This window comes from Sturnira hondurensis, unplaced genomic scaffold (genome assembly GCF_014824575.4).
Source record: "Sturnira hondurensis isolate 20B ecotype Veracruz unplaced genomic scaffold, ASM1482457v3 Scaffold0015596, whole genome shotgun sequence".
Taxonomy (NCBI): Eukaryota; Metazoa; Chordata; class Mammalia; order Chiroptera; family Phyllostomidae; genus Sturnira; species Sturnira hondurensis.
This window is the reverse complement of record NW_028088227.1, coordinates 5,815,053-5,834,263: the sequence shown is the minus strand read 5'-3', so window position 1 is coordinate 5,834,263 and position 19,211 is coordinate 5,815,053. Positions and strand designations below refer to the sequence as shown.

The 19,211-nt window shown below is 37.9% G+C and overlaps 1 protein-coding gene across 1 annotated transcript in view; it reads right to left on the bottom strand.

Moving 5' to 3' along the window:
* Positions 1–2,008: 2,008 nt before the first annotated feature.
* The window catches only part of LOC119000346 (catenin alpha-2-like), an 895,408-nt gene continuing 878,205 nt past the window's right edge, over positions 2,009–19,211 (bottom strand). Inside the window, exons 9-13 of the mRNA XM_037065306.1 lie at positions 13,734–13,886; positions 9,747–9,757; positions 7,341–7,346; positions 2,646–2,773; positions 2,009–2,073 (exon numbers count right to left, since the gene is read on the bottom strand). Of these exons, the coding sequence (XP_036921201.1) occupies positions 2,009–2,073; positions 2,646–2,773; positions 7,341–7,346; positions 9,747–9,757; positions 13,734–13,886 (363 nt within the window). The remainder of the gene's footprint in view (positions 2,074–2,645; positions 2,774–7,340; positions 7,347–9,746; positions 9,758–13,733; positions 13,887–19,211) is intronic.

Here is a 19,211-nt window from a genome sequence, read left to right as displayed (position 1 = left end):
GGCCAGAGGATTAAAGTGCTTTCTTCATTTTCATAGCCGTAGGGGTAAATCAATTACACTGCCAAAGACGTCCCAGCCATCTGGTCCGCAGGACCCAATATTGTTTTGAGGTTTACATTGAAAGTACATATTCACTGAGCCACGGGCTGTCCACAGTGCTTTGTGAAGTTGAACTTTACCCCTTTCTAGAGTCAAGGTAATCTGAAAACTTGTTTTTATTTCAGGAGAGCAATGTCCTAACATATCATCCATTTCAAATTATGGCTTTAGGCTGGATATGGGGCTTTGCGATAAAAAAAAAAGTCCCCACAGCTAACATAAGCATCGAAGAGTTTTTTCCTGTGCAATTAAAAACTTCTTGCTCTTAAACAAACCATTTCATTTTAATGAGACCAATTTTTCATCTTTGCAGTGAAGGGGTTTGACCTTAAAAATGTAACATTATAGCACACAGGAAAGTTTCTGAATTAGACTAAAATAGACACATCTTTAAAGAGTCACAGAAAACACAAACTACAGGGGAAAACAGACATATTCATACAGAGAACCGTCACTCCCCACATAGGGGATAAAACAGTACAACTAATATTTAATATGGTAGTTTCATTTACCAGCAATGTTTGCTTTTCAGTTTCAGTTACCCATGGTCAGTCAGTTCTATAATAAACAGTGAATGGAAAATTTATGTTAAATGGAAAGAAACATTTCATAGTTTTTTAAACTGTGGCCCGTTCTGAGAATTATGATGAAATCTCACACTGTCCCACTGTGTCCCCTCACCAATGCAATCCCCACTTTGTCCAGAATCTCCACGCTGTACATGCTCCCGCCCAGCAGTCACTTAGTAGCCAGATTGACTGTTGCTGTATCACAATTATTGCATTCAAGTAACCCTCATTTTACAAAAATTATGGAATACAGTCCTTAGATGGAATGCATCATTAAAGGCACCTGTGTGATCCCAGAAGCATTATACCCTCTGCAGCAACACTTTGGTGAGTTAAAAAAGGAAGAGACCACGCTTCCAATTACAATGTTCTTCCAAAAGCTTTGGCGAAAAACAGCTTCAACTATCCCATCACAGGCATTCAGTCACAATGCCTACATCAATCAGCTCATTTCATCTCATCATAGGCTTTTATCATCTCACATCACCACAAGAAACAGGATGAGTATACTACCTTAAGATATCTTGAGAGAGAGAGAAACCACATTCACATAACTTTTATTACAACATAATGTTATACTTGCTCTTTTATTATTGGTTATTGTTAATTTCTTATTATTCCTAATTCATAAATTAAACTTTATCAGAGGTATGTGTGTATAGGAAAAAGCTAGTAGATGTAGAGTTCGGTACTATCTGTCATTTCAGACATTTACTGGGGGTCTTCGAACTAACCACTCACCAGTAAGGGGGAGCTCTTATACAAATTACCACCTGTTTCCTTCCGTCCTGCCTGCAGCAGTAACATTGAATGTAACTCTCAAACATCTGATCTGGCAAAACCACAATTAGAACCCAGACCCCAACTTCCTCCAAATCTTTTTATTATACAACCCTACTCTTTCTCAACTTTGCAGAATAGACTACAAAAGCTAATATACAACTTACGGTTTCATTGTGGTGATGGTAAACTGGTAATAAATGTACAAGGCTAATATACAGGGTCTGGCAGAAGTAAGCCCTGCTTGAGTATGGTTATTAGGGTAATAATATGGGTGTAATAATTTATAGTTTTAATTTGGACATTTCACCTACAATGTCATATGGTGTGCTTGAGTGTAATATTGTTATGTGACAGAATTACATGCTTACGATTTTGTAATAAAAATGGGCATTATTTCTGATGGACATTATATGTAACCATATGTGCATGCAAGTGTGTATGTGTGTATATACACACACAGGGAGGATAGAGAGGAAGTTGGGGAGGAAGGAGCACACACGAAACAGCGTTGCAGCGCAAACCTTAGGTCCCTGAAGTCTGGCTCTGTCACTCACCCATCAGCTGCTGACTTTGGTCAGGCTACTTTCGGTCTCCTTGAGCTTCAGTTTCCTAATATGAAAAACTATGATATTGATGATTAAAGCTCTTACTTGTTAAGAAGGTTAAGTGAGATAATATGTAAAAATTACTACAATAGCTAGCATGGAAAATATGTTAAGTGTTGGTATCTTTCCTCTTCTCTTTAGGTATGAGCAAGAAGGTTAATTGTCCTCTTTTCTGGATATTTCTTTATAAGTATAAGCAACTCACCTACTGGATAAATCTGAGGGGTAAGTCATGGTGAGGTAAGTTTTAATCCAGACACGAGCAAATCAAATTTTCATGACTATTAACAGTTTTACATATAAAAAAGAAACATTGATTTTGTAAGATGGCCCTGCACTTTTCATTTTGACTATGTTGTACAAATTGAAACGCAACCTGGAAGCACTTACATCTTGTTCATAGTTTACTCAAGAACTTCAGTAGACCTTTGGCATGAAAATATTTAAGAACCTCAGAATCCCCTCATTCCCCAGTAACCTTGACAGTTCATGGCATTTAGTGATTTGAACAGATATGAACCATGCAGATTGTGCCAATGAAGATTCATGAAGCTACCCACTGAGCTTAGCTTATGCCCAATAACAGTACCAAAAGGCACTTGAATGATCTGCTCTGCTAGGGTGTAGAGGAATTCTTTGTAACAATGCATGGTACTCCCAGGGGTGTGTGCAGTAAAGTATGGTTTTTCTCTGAGATGTGATTTGAGGGACATGGAACTTAACCCCTGTCGATAGCAGCAACAGAAGCAGCTAACATTTTCAATGAATTACTTTGGGGCCAGTCACTATAGTAAACACTTACATAAAGGATTGGATGCCGGTCTATATGTACATCTTGAACAAGAGTTTGGGGGCAGTGTGCATGGTACTTAACAGCATGGTCCCTGAAGTCCAGGATATTTGCGCTTGTGCATGAATTCTGCTTCTTTTTATGTGTAAAATTTTGGAAAAAATATTATTAAACTTGTTGAAAACTCAGTTTTCCCATCTGTAAAACAGAGTTAAAATAGTGGCTTCTTCATTAGGTTGTTAAAAGCATTAAATAAGGTCATAAAGAGCTTATAAAGAACTATTTAAATAATTGCTAAGGGCCTAAGGGTAGCCCTTGAACTTCTTTCGTGATGCTTTATTATATGCTATAGGAAAATTTTTAAAATACATTAGTGTTTGGGAATTAGAGAATTTAGGAGGGTATTGGTATGCGTGTGTGTGTATGTGTGTGTGTGTGTGTACTTCTGAAAGGAGAGAGAAAAATACCATAAATTTGACATGTGCTTGACCTGGGACAAAATAGTTTTTCACAAAATATTATGATTTACAGATTTGTTATGGCTCAATTATTTGAGAAATTTCAATAATTCAGTTCTAGTTCAAGTGTATTAACTGGATTGGGGAGGGTAACGTTGAGAAAAAGATGAGACTGTTTCTTTTAAAAAAATGGAGATCTTAGTTCCGTCAATGTAGTTTCTGATGCAGCTCTTTTTTTTTTAAATCTTCTTTTCAGTTAATTGTTTGAGTCAAGACTCTGGAGTATACAAAGCTTTAGAGTTTACAAAGCTCTATTGTATTTATTTAGTCCCCGAGCACTTGTGTAGGTTTTTCAAGGTCACACAACAAATACCTGCCACCGGAGTAAATCAAGAAACAGTCTGAGTGGAAGCTACTTTTTTAAAGAGTTCCAAGTGGTTTCATGACCACAGCGTGTCCAAAGTTAGAGTCATCCCAGACTCCTCTCTGTCTCATACCCTAACATCCAGTATATTGGCCCAGCGCTGCATACGTCACCCAAACTCACCCACTGCTTCCCACCTGCCCTGCCCGTGTCCTACTCATAGTACTAATCCCTTGCTGGACTATTGGGACAATGTTTTGTCTACTCTTCCTCCTACTTTTGTCACCCTATGTATATTTGCCATGTAGCTGCAGAGGGATTCTTTCAAAATAGAAGCTGGATTATGCCACAGCTTTGTTCAACGCCTTCAGTGGATTGAAATATCTGAGTAAAATGCAAAATCTTTACACCAGCCCTCAATCGCATCTCGGAAATGTTTCTCCTTTCTCTCAGCTTCAGTCACACTGGTCTCTTGGTTCTTTAGCAAACATGCCAAGCACACTGCTGCCTTGAGGGTCTCTGCCCCTTCTGTTCCCACAATCTGGAATGTTCTTCCACTCCCTTCAGGTCCCTGCTAAGCAGTCAGCTTAAGACACAAGTCTTTTCTAACCACACATCACACACCCCATCCCTCGCTCTCCCCCACACTGCTTTATTTTGCTCTGCAGACGTAGTTCCATCTTACATATCATACATTTATCTCACTCTTTCTCAGTCTTCCCGGACAGAATGTGTGCTCCAGGAGAACAGGAAGATTATCGGATATTGTCATGGTTACATTGCCGGCAACTGTCAGCACACGGTAGCCACTCAGTAAATATTGCTGCCGAATGAGTCCTCTGTGCAAGTGGAGGGATTAATGGAGAAAAACAATTTACTTAAGGCAGAAACCAAGACAGTCTGCCTTACTGATGACCACATTAGTGATTCTGAATATTAGCATTTTCCCCTTACCTTCAAGCCTAACAGGTACAGCATCTTACCCTGCACGGGGTGCTGCTCTCAGGACTATGTCAAGAGGATGACGTAGACGGTCAAGATTCCCTTGTCTGACTCACCCCTGTGATGGCCTCAACTGTGTACTTTACTTGGCCAGGCAGAAGCAGCTCCCTCTCTCAGCTCCTCTGTGTCCAAGCAGAAGAGAGAGAAGGATAACTGCAAGCTTGTGGGGCAGGGGGCAGGGGAGAAATGACAGCGGAGTTAGGGCTCTGCTTCAGGAGCATCCTGACAGAGTTAGTTCAGCTTCTCGGGAATCTGCACACACCAGGAAGGCTTTTCTACTGGGTGGAAATAGGAGTTATCCACATTAGTCCTTCTCAGATGTAAAATCCCTCCCTGGTATTAAATTAGGGAATCAAATAAGCACAACGCCTCTTTATTGACCCAAGATGTACCTGTATAGAGTCAGGTAGCCTTTCTTTTAAAACATATTACTTCAGGAGTCAAAAAGTTGGTAATTCCCCTGACTGTATTTATTATTTCACTCATTTTTTAGGCAACATCTGTTTACTGAATACCTGCTATATGCTAGACACTCAGCCACATATGGGAGTGCAGTTAGGAATTAGACATGGTCCCTTTCCTAAAGGAACTGCTAATCTAGCAGGAGAAATAACAGATGTTGAGTGTAGGGCTAGATGTGTGCATATCAAAAGTAAATAGGGTTTCATGAGAGTGAAAAACACAGGGACCTGATCCAACTTAGGGGTGAGCTATTCAAGCTGAAATCTGCACAATGATTGGAAATGAGAGGAAAGGTAGACAGAGGAGCTTATCAGGAAAGGGACAACATAAGCACAGACCTAGCGTGGAGGGGGCAGAGCACAAAAAATAAAAGATGGCAGGTGTGGATGATGTCTGGTTGGAAGTGGGAGAGGACAGGTAGGTGACCCTGGAGGTTGAAGAGGGAGCCAGATCATGGAGCCTTGCCATCTGCTTTAAAATGTAGGTCCTTTCCAGCAATACGACTTTTGGAAATATTGGGTTGGCCAAAAAGTCCATTTTTTTCCTGTAAGATGGCTCTAGTAGCACTTGGTTGTCTTTAACTTCATTCAAAGCAATTTTGTTAGACTGTATTGTGACAGCTGTCATATCTATGTGCATTTTTAAAAAACTTATCAAAATTGGTAAGTTTTTGTGTAGCCATTTTAATATTGAAGATGACAGAAAATAGGCAACATTTTCAGCATAGTATGCTTTATTACTTCCAGAAAGGTAAATATGCAACTGAAATTCAAGAAGAGATCTGTGCAATGTATGGAGAAGGTGCTGTGAGTGATCGAACATGTCAAAAGTGGTTTGAAAAGTTTTGTGCTGGAGATTTCTTGCTGGCCAATGCCCCGCAGTTGGGTAGACCAGTTGAAGTTGATAGCAATCAAATTGAGATATTGAGAACAATCCATGTTCTACCACATAGGAGATAGCCAACATACTCAAATATCCAAATTAATAAAGGTATTGATGAAAATGAACAATGTGTCTCTTATTTTATGGAAAAAAACACAAAGGACTTTTTGGCTAATCCTATATATCCAAAGAAACCTGAAACACTAATTCAAAAGGATACATGAACCCCTATGTTCACTGCAGCATTGCTTATAGTAGGCAAGATTTGGAAGCAGCACAAGTACCCATCAGTAGATGAGTGGATAAAAAGTTGTGGTACATTTATGCAATGGAATACTACTTGGCCCTAAAAAGAAGGAAATCTTACCCCTGAAACAGTATGAATGAACCTGGAAAGCGTTGGGCAAGTGAAATAAGCCAATTGGAGGAAGGCAAATACCATATGATCTCACTTATTTGTGGAATCTAATGAGCAAAATAAACTAACAAAATAGAAACAGACTCATAAATAGAGAACAGTCTGACAGCTATCAAAGGGGAGGAGATTTTGGTGGTTGGATGATAAAGGTGAAGGGACTAAGCAAAAAAATAAAAAGACACAGTCAACAGTATGGTGATTATCAGTGGGAGAGAGCATGGGTGCAGTTAGAAAAGAATAAAGGGGAGATAAATGGTGATGGAAGGACACTTGACTTGGGGTGGTGAACACACAATACAATATACAGATGATGTGTTATAGAATTATATACCTGAACCCTACATAATTTTATTAACCAATGTCACCCCAATTAATTCAATAAAAAAGAGATCAATATATGAACTAAGCAAAAATTTTTAAAAATACAAAAAATAAAAGTAAAATGTGGAACCTTGACCTGAGAACAATAGGATGTCTCTGAATGGGCTCAGGGAGAAAAAAATTGCATAATCTAATTTGCATTTTCAGCAGTTCACTCTGGCTGTTCTCTGCAGAGGGACTGAAGGACGACCAGGCAGATGAGACACCTGTTGGGAGGACACTGCAGTTGCCAGAAAAAGAGTCTGTACCGGGCTCTAGCTTGGGTTTGGTAAAGATGGGGAGAAGAGGAGGCAGGCTGACTTAGCAGTAAAGCAACGGAAGGCATAAAATGAATCTAGAACCTCTGAAAACCGCTGTATTAATTTTGCATCTCATTTTAGAGAGTAGCTTTTAGGGAGGAGGGAATGAGGAAAATGGAGACAACTGTACTTGAAAAACAATTAAAAAAACATTATCACTGCTAAAAAAAATAGCTTTTTTTTCTTCGCTGCAGTGCATATTTTGCCCCCAATTTACATCCACTCTACCCGGCCCTGACCACATCACTTTGGTGCTGAGTTGCCATAATTTGCATTCCATCTCTCCAAAAGGCATGGGGATGAGGTACCACAGGTGTCCTCTGGTCAGTTCAGCGTACTGTCACAGTGAGTCCTGCCCTGAAGCCCTTTGCTCACCCTCAGAAGGGATGGGTTAGCTAGATATTGAAGAGGATGAAAATTTACTAAATTTTCTAAAATTCAGTACTACTGGTGATGCTTCCTATAGTAGCCAGTATTACATATTACAAAGCATTGTATTTTACCTGTTAAATTCTCTTAATCAGTAAACCCTTGTGCAAATGAACCTAGCCTTTACTAAATGTTATGAGCACTGTGGGGGTGGAGGGATCCTCAACATTTCACTTGTGAAGGCAATTTTTAAAATCCAATTATTTTTTCCTGTTCGTATTTTACTAATATTTTATTAGCACTAAAACTATCCTCATTGAGGACTTCTTGAGGACCACAGCATAGTGTCACAGGCTGAGAAAACTTCCATTCACTTTACCGCATCAACCTCTGTGAACAGCAAATACAAAACAGGGTGGGGGAGAATGGCATATAGATACAAGAAAAAAATAAAAACAGATGGAAAACAATATACTGTAATAATTTCAGCAATCCAGAAATGTTGAAGGACTAAAACCATCATCACTGATTGATCATTTCATCCATTCAAGGTATTCTTTATTCAGAAATTTTGACATAATTTTTGCATGATTTATATTAATGGCAACTTAGACATCAATCAGAGATTCTCAAACAGGCATCAAATGTGCTCTGGAAAGTCGTGAGGTTGTGTTTTGTGGGAGGAATTGCAGAAAGTGGACAGAGCATAGAGATGATTAATTCAGATGTGTTTTTATTGATTTATTTTATTTATTTGAAGTATGGAAGCTCCATATTTCAACTAAATAAAGAGATCTGTGCCTAAAAATATTAACAAAACAAAAAACACCCCCAAAACTTATTAAAGTGTCTCTTAGGAATTTCCATTTCGAGCCATGGAGTAGCCAATACAACACAATTTCTTGCTGAGAACTAGAAAATGCAAAATACAAATAATTTGTTTAAAAGCATGGGGCAGTGATCAAAGAAGTTGAAACTGATTCTAGATCCAAGAAAAAGATACTCATTGAGGAGAGCCTAACTTTCTGTATTTCACTTTTCCTCCCTGGGATTTGCTCATGCTTAGTGTTGAAACAGAAACTGAGATGCCAGATAAAAGGTAGCTGGTGAGATGAAGACAATTCTTTAAAGTTTGCAGCAACCTCATAAGGCGAGGGAGGCAAAAACTGAAAGAAGTCTGAGGCAGTCAAGGAAGCACAGACATAAGGCTAAGTTCCCACGGAGAAGGCAAATTCAAAGGCTGCACTTTACCACCAGTTTTCTCCCAAGATCTTGGTCTATTAAGTTACATATAGTGACAATCAAAAAGCAAATGGGAAAGATAAAAAAAAAAACACAAAGTTGACAGCTATCTTCTGAGGTTGGACAAAGAAAAATGGGAGTAAATGCCTCACAAATGAGGTGGGAATCTAAATAACACAACTGTTCCTGTGTTTGCACCCCTGGAAGACTACTGTTCCTTAGGACTGGGGTAAAGGAGAGGCAGGTTATGCCTTAGTAAGACTACAACGCAGCCTCCAGTTACTTTAATCCTTCCTCGATGGACTGAGGTCTGCCCCTGCGCTGCCCTTCAGAGGACATGGTACATTCTCTCTGGAGGAAGAAAACATTACCTAGATGGCAATGGTCTTAATGTGTGTGTCCCCCTAAAATGTATATGGTGAAATCCTAATGCCTAATATGATGGTACCAGAGGGTGAGGCAGAGCTCCTACGAACAGGATCGATGTTCTTATATGAGGGACACAACAGAAATCATTCCACCCTGCTACTCTGCAGGGATGCAGCAAGGAAGGCAGTGGCTGTGAAGCAGGAAGACGGCTCTCACCAGAGCACACCCACTCTGGAGTCTTGATCTTGGACTCTCCAGACTACAGAACTGTGAAAAATAAAGTTATGTTTCTTATAAACCACCCAGTCTGTGGTAATTTGCTATAGCAGCCCAAGTAGACGAAGAAACACACCCTCTATATTCTTCCATACAAATGTTTGGCTTTAGATCAAAGATTACCTAGCATATAAAAATAATTAAGATAAAACTCAAATAATAAAAGCAGACACCATAAGAAAGTCTGCCTCCACCTTGAAAGCCTCATGGGCCTTCAAATAGCTTATTAAAATAAGTTCAAATTCTATTAAATGAAATATAGTGCATTGCAGTCATCAGGCATGAACTGTAATGAACAGTTGTACTCTGTTTTGAATGTTTAACTGCTGACAGCTTTGGAATCCCACTCTCCCTACTAACCCGTTCGTTTTGCTCCACAAATGGGCAAGCTAATTTATCTTCCCACCCTTTGGGGATGCCATTCAAAGGACAATTCAAACCATTCAAACCCCAGCCCCCTACATGGAAATCTTGACCCCAGCCTCATCCCCTAACATGATAACCCAAACCACTTATTCTTCTTTTACCTTGAAGCCACTGTAGACTGGCTTGGGTCTTGCTCTACTCTCCCCAGAAAGTGCCCTTATGCGAGTAATAAACCTGTTCATATCCCCTGTGACTACTACTGCATCATCAGTCTCAAAACCCAGCAAACTTGGGGGATGGGGTTGGGTTTTGCCCTCTGTTGGGGAATCACAAAACAGAAACAAAATTGACCCAAATGCTGGAGTCTTGGACTTGAATTTTTAAAATATCTATAATTAATATATATTTAAAGTAATGACCTGATAATGATTTTTACTAGCAAACTGAAATCAATGTTTAAACATCTGACTAGAAATTCTTTTAAAAAATGAACTCAATAGATCAGTTTCAAGTAAACTGTACACAGATGGAGACAGGATGAGTGGGCTAGAAATTAGGCCAGAAGAAAATAACTAGACATAAGCATAGCTAAGGGATAAATTTATAGCCTCAAATGCATATATTACTATAATCTTAAAGAGGCTAAAAATCAATGATGCGATTATTCTTTTCAATAAGTTAGAAAAAGAATAGTGAGCTATGCCAGAAGTAAGCACAAAAAAGAAATACAAAGATAAGAGGATAAATAAAGCAGACAACAAAGAAAGTCTATAAAGTTGAAAGCTGTGTTTCAGAAGATAATATTAAATTGAGAAACCTTTTGCAAAACTAATCAAGAAAACTAGCAATCATTTCCAACTAGCAATAGGAGAAATGGGGAAGAAACAGTAATGCAGACTCTTGCACATTAAAAACATTAAGAAGAGACGCATAGTTTTATGTCAAAAAATCAGAAAACTAAATAAAAACAACAAATCCCTGGACTACAAACTACTAAAACTAACTCCTCCTGTAATAGGAAATTTAAATAATCATGTTTAGTAAAAATAAAATGTGCAATTTTTAAACCTTTCGTCAAAGGTATTCCTGGGCTCAGATTACTGTATCAGTGAATTTCTCCAAATACTTATAAAATAAATAATGCCAGTCTTACATATTCATTCAACAGAAAACAATAGAAAGCAGGAATAATTTCTTACTCATTTTTTTAAGGAAAGTGTAATTTTGACACCAATATCTCTAAAGGAGAATAAAAGAGACAAAAATTACAGTTGACTCAAAATGTGCAGACAACCCATTTGATAAAATTCTATATTATTTGTGATTTAAAATAAAGTCTTAGCAAAGGGGTAACAGAAGAGAATTAAAATAATCTAATAATAGTATCTATAAGAAATATAAAACAAACAATATGATTAATGGTATAATATATAAATCTTCGCACTGAGATCTATAAATTACAAAAATATCTAAACCCACAATATTTTACTGAAGGTTTGGGGTAATAGTGTGGCACAAAAAAAAAAAATAAGATAGGATTGGAAAAGAAGAAATGCAACTGTAATAATTCACAGACAACATAATTATGTACATGAAAAGGCCAAAAGGGTACAAACTTTTGGAAGTCGTAGGTGAATTTACCAAGGTCAATGAATATAAAATCAATATATTAACAAAGTTTTTCATATTACAGACACAGATACTTAGGCCCAGAAAGGTGCCCAAGTTCAAGGAGACACTTTCAAAATTAGAAAAAAGGGTGACTCTTGACCAGTGTTTCAAGTTTTTTTTTTTTTTAATGTATATATCAGGAACGAGGCACTTGTTTGAAGGCTATAAGCTACAGAAATTCTTCTGATTCTAGTTCCTCTCTAATCAGACTGAGGACAGTCCCTACATCCACCTGTTATTAAGACACTGAAATGTAGCTGACTGCAGTGACTCCCCCACTCGGCCCACAAAGGGAATAACTAAGGGAGGCAGAGCAGCAGTTTTTTGGAATGTATGGCTCTGACGGGCTGGAGCTTTCTTTCTGTTCCTGCTACTATGTGAAGATCAAGGATCTCTTATAGTGGTTAAATTTCCCTACAGTGAAACCTATGAATGGAACAAGGAGACATGGTGAAGGACTTCAGTGTTTATCACAGGAGAAGAGAGAACGAGTAGGCAAGAGGGCTACTTGGCCCTGACCTCACATTGATACAAACGTCAAGTGTGAATTTTAAGTACTTTCTATAAATGAGGCTACATACAGAACTACAGAAAGACAGTGACAGGACTGAAAGTAAGAGATATTTATAATGACTTTAAACTCATGTCTTTCTTTACCCACAATGCCCATAACACAAAATCAATTAGTGCTTTCTATCACTTCTGCAACTGTCCCATGCATACTGTGAGTACACAAATAGAATACTATCTATATGTTACCACTATTATTTTATCACATATGACCATCGAAAACTTCTCTAGCCTGCATTCAGCATTATTTCATTTCTTCCTCTTTCTCCCCCTTGGCCCCTCCACCTATTGCCCCTTCTTTACCTTCTCCTTCTCGAGGTAGGGAAGTAAGTGTCTTCCAAGGACAACCCTGGACAGACTCTGGATCCCTCAAAGGCCAAGTGAACTCTCAAAAAATGTTGGTGGAATGTGAGGGGTAACAGAGTTGCTTGCCTTGTAGGTGGGGACAGAGCTGGAGAGACTGCCTTGGTATGAAAACTATGACCTTACTTTTATCTCTAGGCTGGTGTCACACAAAGGCACTAGGGCTGAGGTAGATAGCTCAGGGGTTCCATTACTTTGGACTAGGCTTCTGCACACTCAACTTGCTGACTGCTGTCATGGGTGAGGACACAGCCTGTGTCCTAGACGACCCAGGCCTTCCTCTGGGTATGATGCAGAATGTCCTGCTGCTGGATGTCTTTAGTCCCAGAGGCAATGGCAGTGCTAGAGTAACCAAAATAAGCAGGCACATAGGGCACAATTAAACTAGAACACAACTGACCACTCACTTAAAGAAAAATGGAGAGAATTTCACATTGGGTGGACTTACTCAGAATTTAATTTTGCCGTCCTAGGTGGGAAATTTTTTTTACTTTTGGATTGCATTTAACTCATCTGTCATTCTGAGAAATTTTATTTTCTTCTGAGTCGAAAGGGGGATATACCAGAGTTTTATTGTTGTTGCTGCGATGGCAATGGCAGTCCTGGTGGTTGGTAAGTGCTCAGAGCCTGCCCGGGTTCTGACCCGCCCTCGACAACCATTTCCTGTATTTGTCAGGAACCTCACCCTCCCGCAATCTTTTCTCCAGCACACACATTTCCCGTTTAACATCTCTCATTTGCTGTGTCAGTACACATCCCTAAATGCAACCTTTGCCAAACTGTTAGTTTTCAGCTCCTAGATTTAGGCAGCATGCTTATCATTTCATTTTTATTTTGTTTCTGTTGGAGGAGAAAAACTGTTTTCAATATTACACAGCACAATTTCACATGTATAATATAACTCCCACAGATTTCTCTAACACATATAATATACTTCTGACCCCGAATTTAACTCCTTCAGCAGGAGTCTAAACATCTCTTTGGGGAAGGGGAATTTTTTTCTCAAGTTTATAACATGGACAGCTAATTTAGGGTAAGTAGGTCGAGTGGAGAAAGGGATAAGGAGGAGGAAAAGGGAATGGTTTAAACCTCCAGGTGGCTGTTCCTATCCCTCAGATTCAGAGCTTTGGAATATTCCTTCTCCTTCTGTCTCAGCCTCTGTCTATGGTTCAGCAAAATTAACAGACATGTTCCAGATCATATTTAGTGTGTGGGATACAGAGAGGAGAGGATGCTGATAACCTGCTCCATTTGAAAGGGATGGAGTCATCAGAAAGGAAAGGAAAGGATAGAAAGATTCCAAGACTATTTCTCCAGGAAAACCATAGAAGGGCTGCCATTTGGAGAGATTAAACTTGTGGATAAACTCTAGTTCTCAGGCCTCTCCTGACTTACCTCCACAAGCTTGTTGGCATGTTCACGAAAAACCTGGGCATATTCTTTCACTTCCTTTTCATTCCCACTCTTTGCAGCTTCAATGAGAACTAGCAAAGGGACGTTGGTTTCCAAGAAGGAATCAGATATGTGATCCATCACAGCTTTCCGAAGCTATAGGAAAAACAAAAACACACATAATTAAGAATTGCCCATTTATGAGTCTGTTGGCATTACTCACTTGACAGAATACATTGAACTACTATCTAATAATACAGTTTTTCTTCGCTATGCCCAGATTTTATTACCCATTAAAATAATGTGTCAATTCTGTTTTCTGAAAAACTATGTTTAATTAGACTTGGTGTACAATATTACATTAGTTTTAAATGTAAAACATAGTGATTAGACATTTACATACCTTTTGAAGTGATCACCACAATAAGTCTAGTGCCCTTGCATAATGATGACAATGTTATTTACATTATCTGTGCCACACATTACATCCCTATGACTAATTTTATAGCTGGCAGTTTGTACTCCTAAGCCTCTTTATCTTGTTCACCTATCCCCTTACCCTCACTCTTTTAATTTTCCCAGTGCTTAGCACATCAAAGGAAAACAGAGAGATGACTGATGGATGATTCTGAATTAACTGTATCATATGTCAACTTAAAACTTACAGGGATGGCCTATAGTTCAACACATTATAGGCCCTCTCATCTTTCACTGGCCCGAATGTCTCCAGGAAATTTTAACTTGTGGCAACATTCAAGGACTCGAGATCTTTAGAAAAATGAGACAGCTAGGCATCAAAAAGCAAGTGGGGAGAACTTGGGGTGAAGAGTTGGGCTTCGAATCCACCCTAGCCCTTTACCACTGTGCGGTCTCCTTTCTACACACATTGTTTGTGTTTGATGGAGGCAGACACACAGAACATCTAACAATCTCAGAATGTTTCTGCCCAAGTGCTACGATGATATAATTGCTGTGTTCCAGAAAGTAGCACTTACAATTATTTTTCAAGGTAAGTAAGAATAAAGGACCCAGATTTCTAACAATGCATAATTACAAATCATCCCCTTATTGTTAAGGCTGGAAGCAAGGCAGCTGAACGAAAATGAAGTGAAACTGTACCTGAAAAACCACCTCGATACCGCTTTGTTCATGATTGCCCAAATGTACACAGGGAGAAAACACCCAAATGTAAATAAACACAAGAGAAGATGATTATTGATACGTATGCCTCCCCAGCAGATAAACTTACGTAGTATTCAGGCGAATCTTTTGATGAGGTGATACATATACATTTCTTAGTAATAAAAAGAAGAACTCTGAATAAATTTCAGTTCCTTTTTTGTACTAATTAGCATAACATATGTATATGTGTATATGTAATTTAGTTTGGTTTACCTCTCAGTTGGGTTTGACATTTCACCACATGAAATAAAATAAAGTTTATGAGAAGTTAACATTAATTAGCTACTCATTTGGCAACATGTGCTAAATTACTGTGTAGGAACAATGTCGATTATGGGTGAGTTCACGTTTCCCAGTTATATACAATGTGACAGATCCTCAACTACGCTTTTTACATATCATAGCATTTAGTGCTCACATCAACACTATGAGATACAGACTATCCTACGCCAGACTTTCAGATAAAGAGGGTGAGACTTAGAAAAGCTAAATGAGTTGCGTGCAATCCCAAGTAGTGTGGCAGGGCCCACGGTAAGAAGGTCTGAAGGGGTCAGTGCAGGGACCACTGAACTGACCTGCCGGGGCTCTCTTCCACACAGAGCCCCACATAAAGGAGAAACTATGGGGATTTAACCAAAACTGAACTTGATGGGGACAATATTAATAAAAGAAAGAAAAGGCCCATATAAAGTCAGGGAGATGAGCAGAGACAGGCTATCTCATCAATCAAACCACCATATTTTTTAACATCACACAAAAATAACAGAAGTCAGAGCTCTGTAAAGCTAGGAGTGGTAACTTCATGAAGCTTCTTTCTAAACCTTCAGGAAGATTGATTTCACATAAAAATGAACTTAAAATTGTCAAGGTCAAACTCATGTGAAGTTACTATAAGAAAAATGAGAATAAGAAATATAATATCATCCCAATTAAAGCATGGCAGAAGCATATGCGTATAAAACAGATTAAAACTGCAATCTATCTGAAGTAAATTAAAACACACTAAAAAATAATATAAAATGTGAGAGAACAACATAAATTAGGAAAAAAGACAGTAGGATGAGGTTATGAAAGTCAAGAAGAATTATGAATATAAGAAAAATCATTTGGAAAAAAAGACTAAACATGAATAAGCACAAGAGAAAATGCCTTAAGAAAAAAAAGAAGAAAAAAATAACATAAAAAATGTTTTTAAAGAGATATAAAAAAGGATTTGAGAAAAGGTGACACATACTAAAGACAGATGAAGAAAATTCAATATATGGCTACCAGAGGTCCCCCAAAAAGAAAATCAACGAAAAAAACCCACAATGAATACTGAAAAGCATAACTCATGAAAATATTCCTAAAAATATACTATACAAATATGTAAATTTTATACTGTATATATCACACATTATATTATGTATATATAACATATGCATACACACACACTACATTTTGGGAAAAAATTATATAACTGAGAAGACTGACCCACAAAACAACCAGCATCACTGGACTCTAAAGAAAAGGCAGGGGGAGGTGTTGTTAATTTAGACAAATAGATCTCATGTCTTGGAAGAAAAAGAATCTGATGATCATTAAACTTTTCAACAACAGAAGACAATGAAGTACTCTAAGATATTCAAGGAAAGAAAATGTGAGCTAAAAATTTTATAACCAGCAAAACTGACTTTTAAGGACATATGAGACAGACAAAATTTTATCAACATGCAAAAACTCAGAAAATAATATTCCCAAGAACCTTTCTTGGGGACTCTGTTAGAGAATGAGCTTTAACAACCAAAATAAGTAGAAAAACATCAACCGTCAACATAAGAACTGGAAGTAAGCATTAGATGTATGCTTACTTATAAAATTAAGAAAAAAGTTAAATGGGAAAGAGTACAATATGAAATAATTGCATGATCTGGCAATGAAGACATAGTACAGCAATGTAAAAGTGAGATAGGGAAAGAAATGAGATACGCAAAAAGACTTCAACTTTTTAATGTAATTTTCATTATATTGGTAATATGAATATTGTTATTCTAAAACTAAAGGTAAAATAAAGCATATGATTAGTTATGAGAGTTTTTTTTCTCATCGCCTTTATCCTTGCTAAATGTTGGTGTGGAAAAAAAGAAGATAAAAGTTAAGGAAAATCCTATTACCCTAAATCTAAAGTAGAAATATTAATATGAACACACAACATTTTAAATTGAAAACATAATTTCTCAGTGCATCCAAACAAAAGGCCTAAAAACAATGGCTAGCCCAGTAGCACTGCACAACTTGAAATACGAGTTTCCACTAAAACACCAGGGCTTCTTGGAGAAACGGCTGATTCCAAATTCTTCAAAGCTAGAAATATGTAAATAAGCCTGAAATATATCATTATGCCAAATAGTAAAGAGCCATCAGAGACTGCTAAGGTCATGTAAAAATAACTCAGGAGGCTTCCACTTGGCCAAAGAGCAGACAATTTAAACTTCACAAAGCATAAACATTCCAGTGGATTGAAACCCATTAAATAAATTTAAATTCATGAATTTATAGTGACTAAAGGAAAAATTAATAAACTGGTCACCTTCAGAAGATAACAAAGAATGCTTTTATCTTGAAAACATCAAGCACATGTTTTATCTTTCTTATGTGAACTCATAAATTCTTCATAATGAAGACAATGTCTGTTAATAAATTATTCCACTTAATAAGTAAAAGCCAAAGGACAGAATATCACCATTTTGCAAACTTTATGAAATTTCAAAATTTAGGCAATAAACATCAGTGGTTGAAAACACCACAAAAAAAGAGACAAGACACTAAGTGCCTTGTGGTGAAATGGCATATTACCAATCACAGTGTTGCCAAAGGAATACCTGACCCTTTTGGGGATTTGCAGAAATTCAGGGGACAGAATAACACCTGAAACTGCAATACCTACATCTGATCAGCAAAATACTATGGAAAACTTACTGTACAAACCACCAAGTTCTGCGACAGACAGATTATAAGCAAAACAAAAGGGATGGAAGAGAATGGGGTAGATTAAAACTAAAAAAATGTATCCCATATGAAAAAAAAAGACATATCCCAAAATGTGGGCAAAACTAAACTATATCATCTGAAGATGCACATTAGCATGATAAAAACCACAAAGAAAAATTAAGAAGTAAACACCTTACATGTCAGGATAATGGTTATTTTTGGAGGTAGGCAAGAGGCATCTCTAGGGAGGTGATGAAATTCTATTTCTTGACTTGGGTAGTAATTACAAGAGTGTTTGCATAACAATGATTTAATAAATTATATATTTATTATGTGTGGATTACTACATCTGTTTTTATATTATAAAATGTTCAAAAATAATTGATGTTCTTTTCTATTTCTACCTGTGTAGCACAAACATGACACGCAGGACACTTGGGAAAAAGCCATGAGTTGAAGATGGCAGAACCCACTCACCACTTTCAGTAACCTGGCCCCTTGAACACATGGAGGTGAGTTCTCCAGCTTCTGGTTACTGGTCCAATCTTGTTACATGATTAAGATTGCAATCCTAATGTGTCAAAGCCTTTGCACATTTGGAAGTTGATTAGTTGCAGTAGCTGGTCTGCCCTAGAACATATCAGAAGAGACCTCCTTTTTTGTGGTTCTTTTCTCCTGCACACTTCTGTCTTCTTTTAGATTGCCATTCTTTCCTGAGGTCCTTCCTACTTCAAGGGTGGACCACAGACCAACATCACTGTGTTTTTTCTGGAGATTGTAAGGAATGCAAACTGCTTTCCTTACAGAAGAACTGCTTGGGACTCCAGAAGTTTCTTCCACAGACTCAATCCCTGCAGGTTTTTGCAGCCAGAAGTGATGGGGGCTTATCTTCCTGGCACTGGAACCCTGGAATGGGAGGCGCAGTATGGGACAGAAACTCCTCCCTCCCCAGATACGCCTCCTGAATTTTTATGTATCACATTGGGATACGGGACCAGCCCATTCTTCCATTTTGGATGGATGTGGTTTCTGTAATTCCGTAGTTGTCAGACTTTGATTCACCTTAATTTCTGATGGTTCGGAGCGATGGTTGTTCTGTAGCTCAGTTGTAATTTTGATGTAGTTGTGCAAGGAAGTGAGCTGTGTTTACCTATGTCACCATCTTGACTGGAGGTTCAAATATTATTTTATAGTTCTTCTCAGTACAGAGCCCCAGGCACCTACTACGAATCAATCCTATGTCTACTACATGATAAATGCTTTCTTTCTCTGCTGAAACTTCCCTGCAATTTAAGTCTTTTTGTACCAGGTTTTAGGCAGAATTGGCTC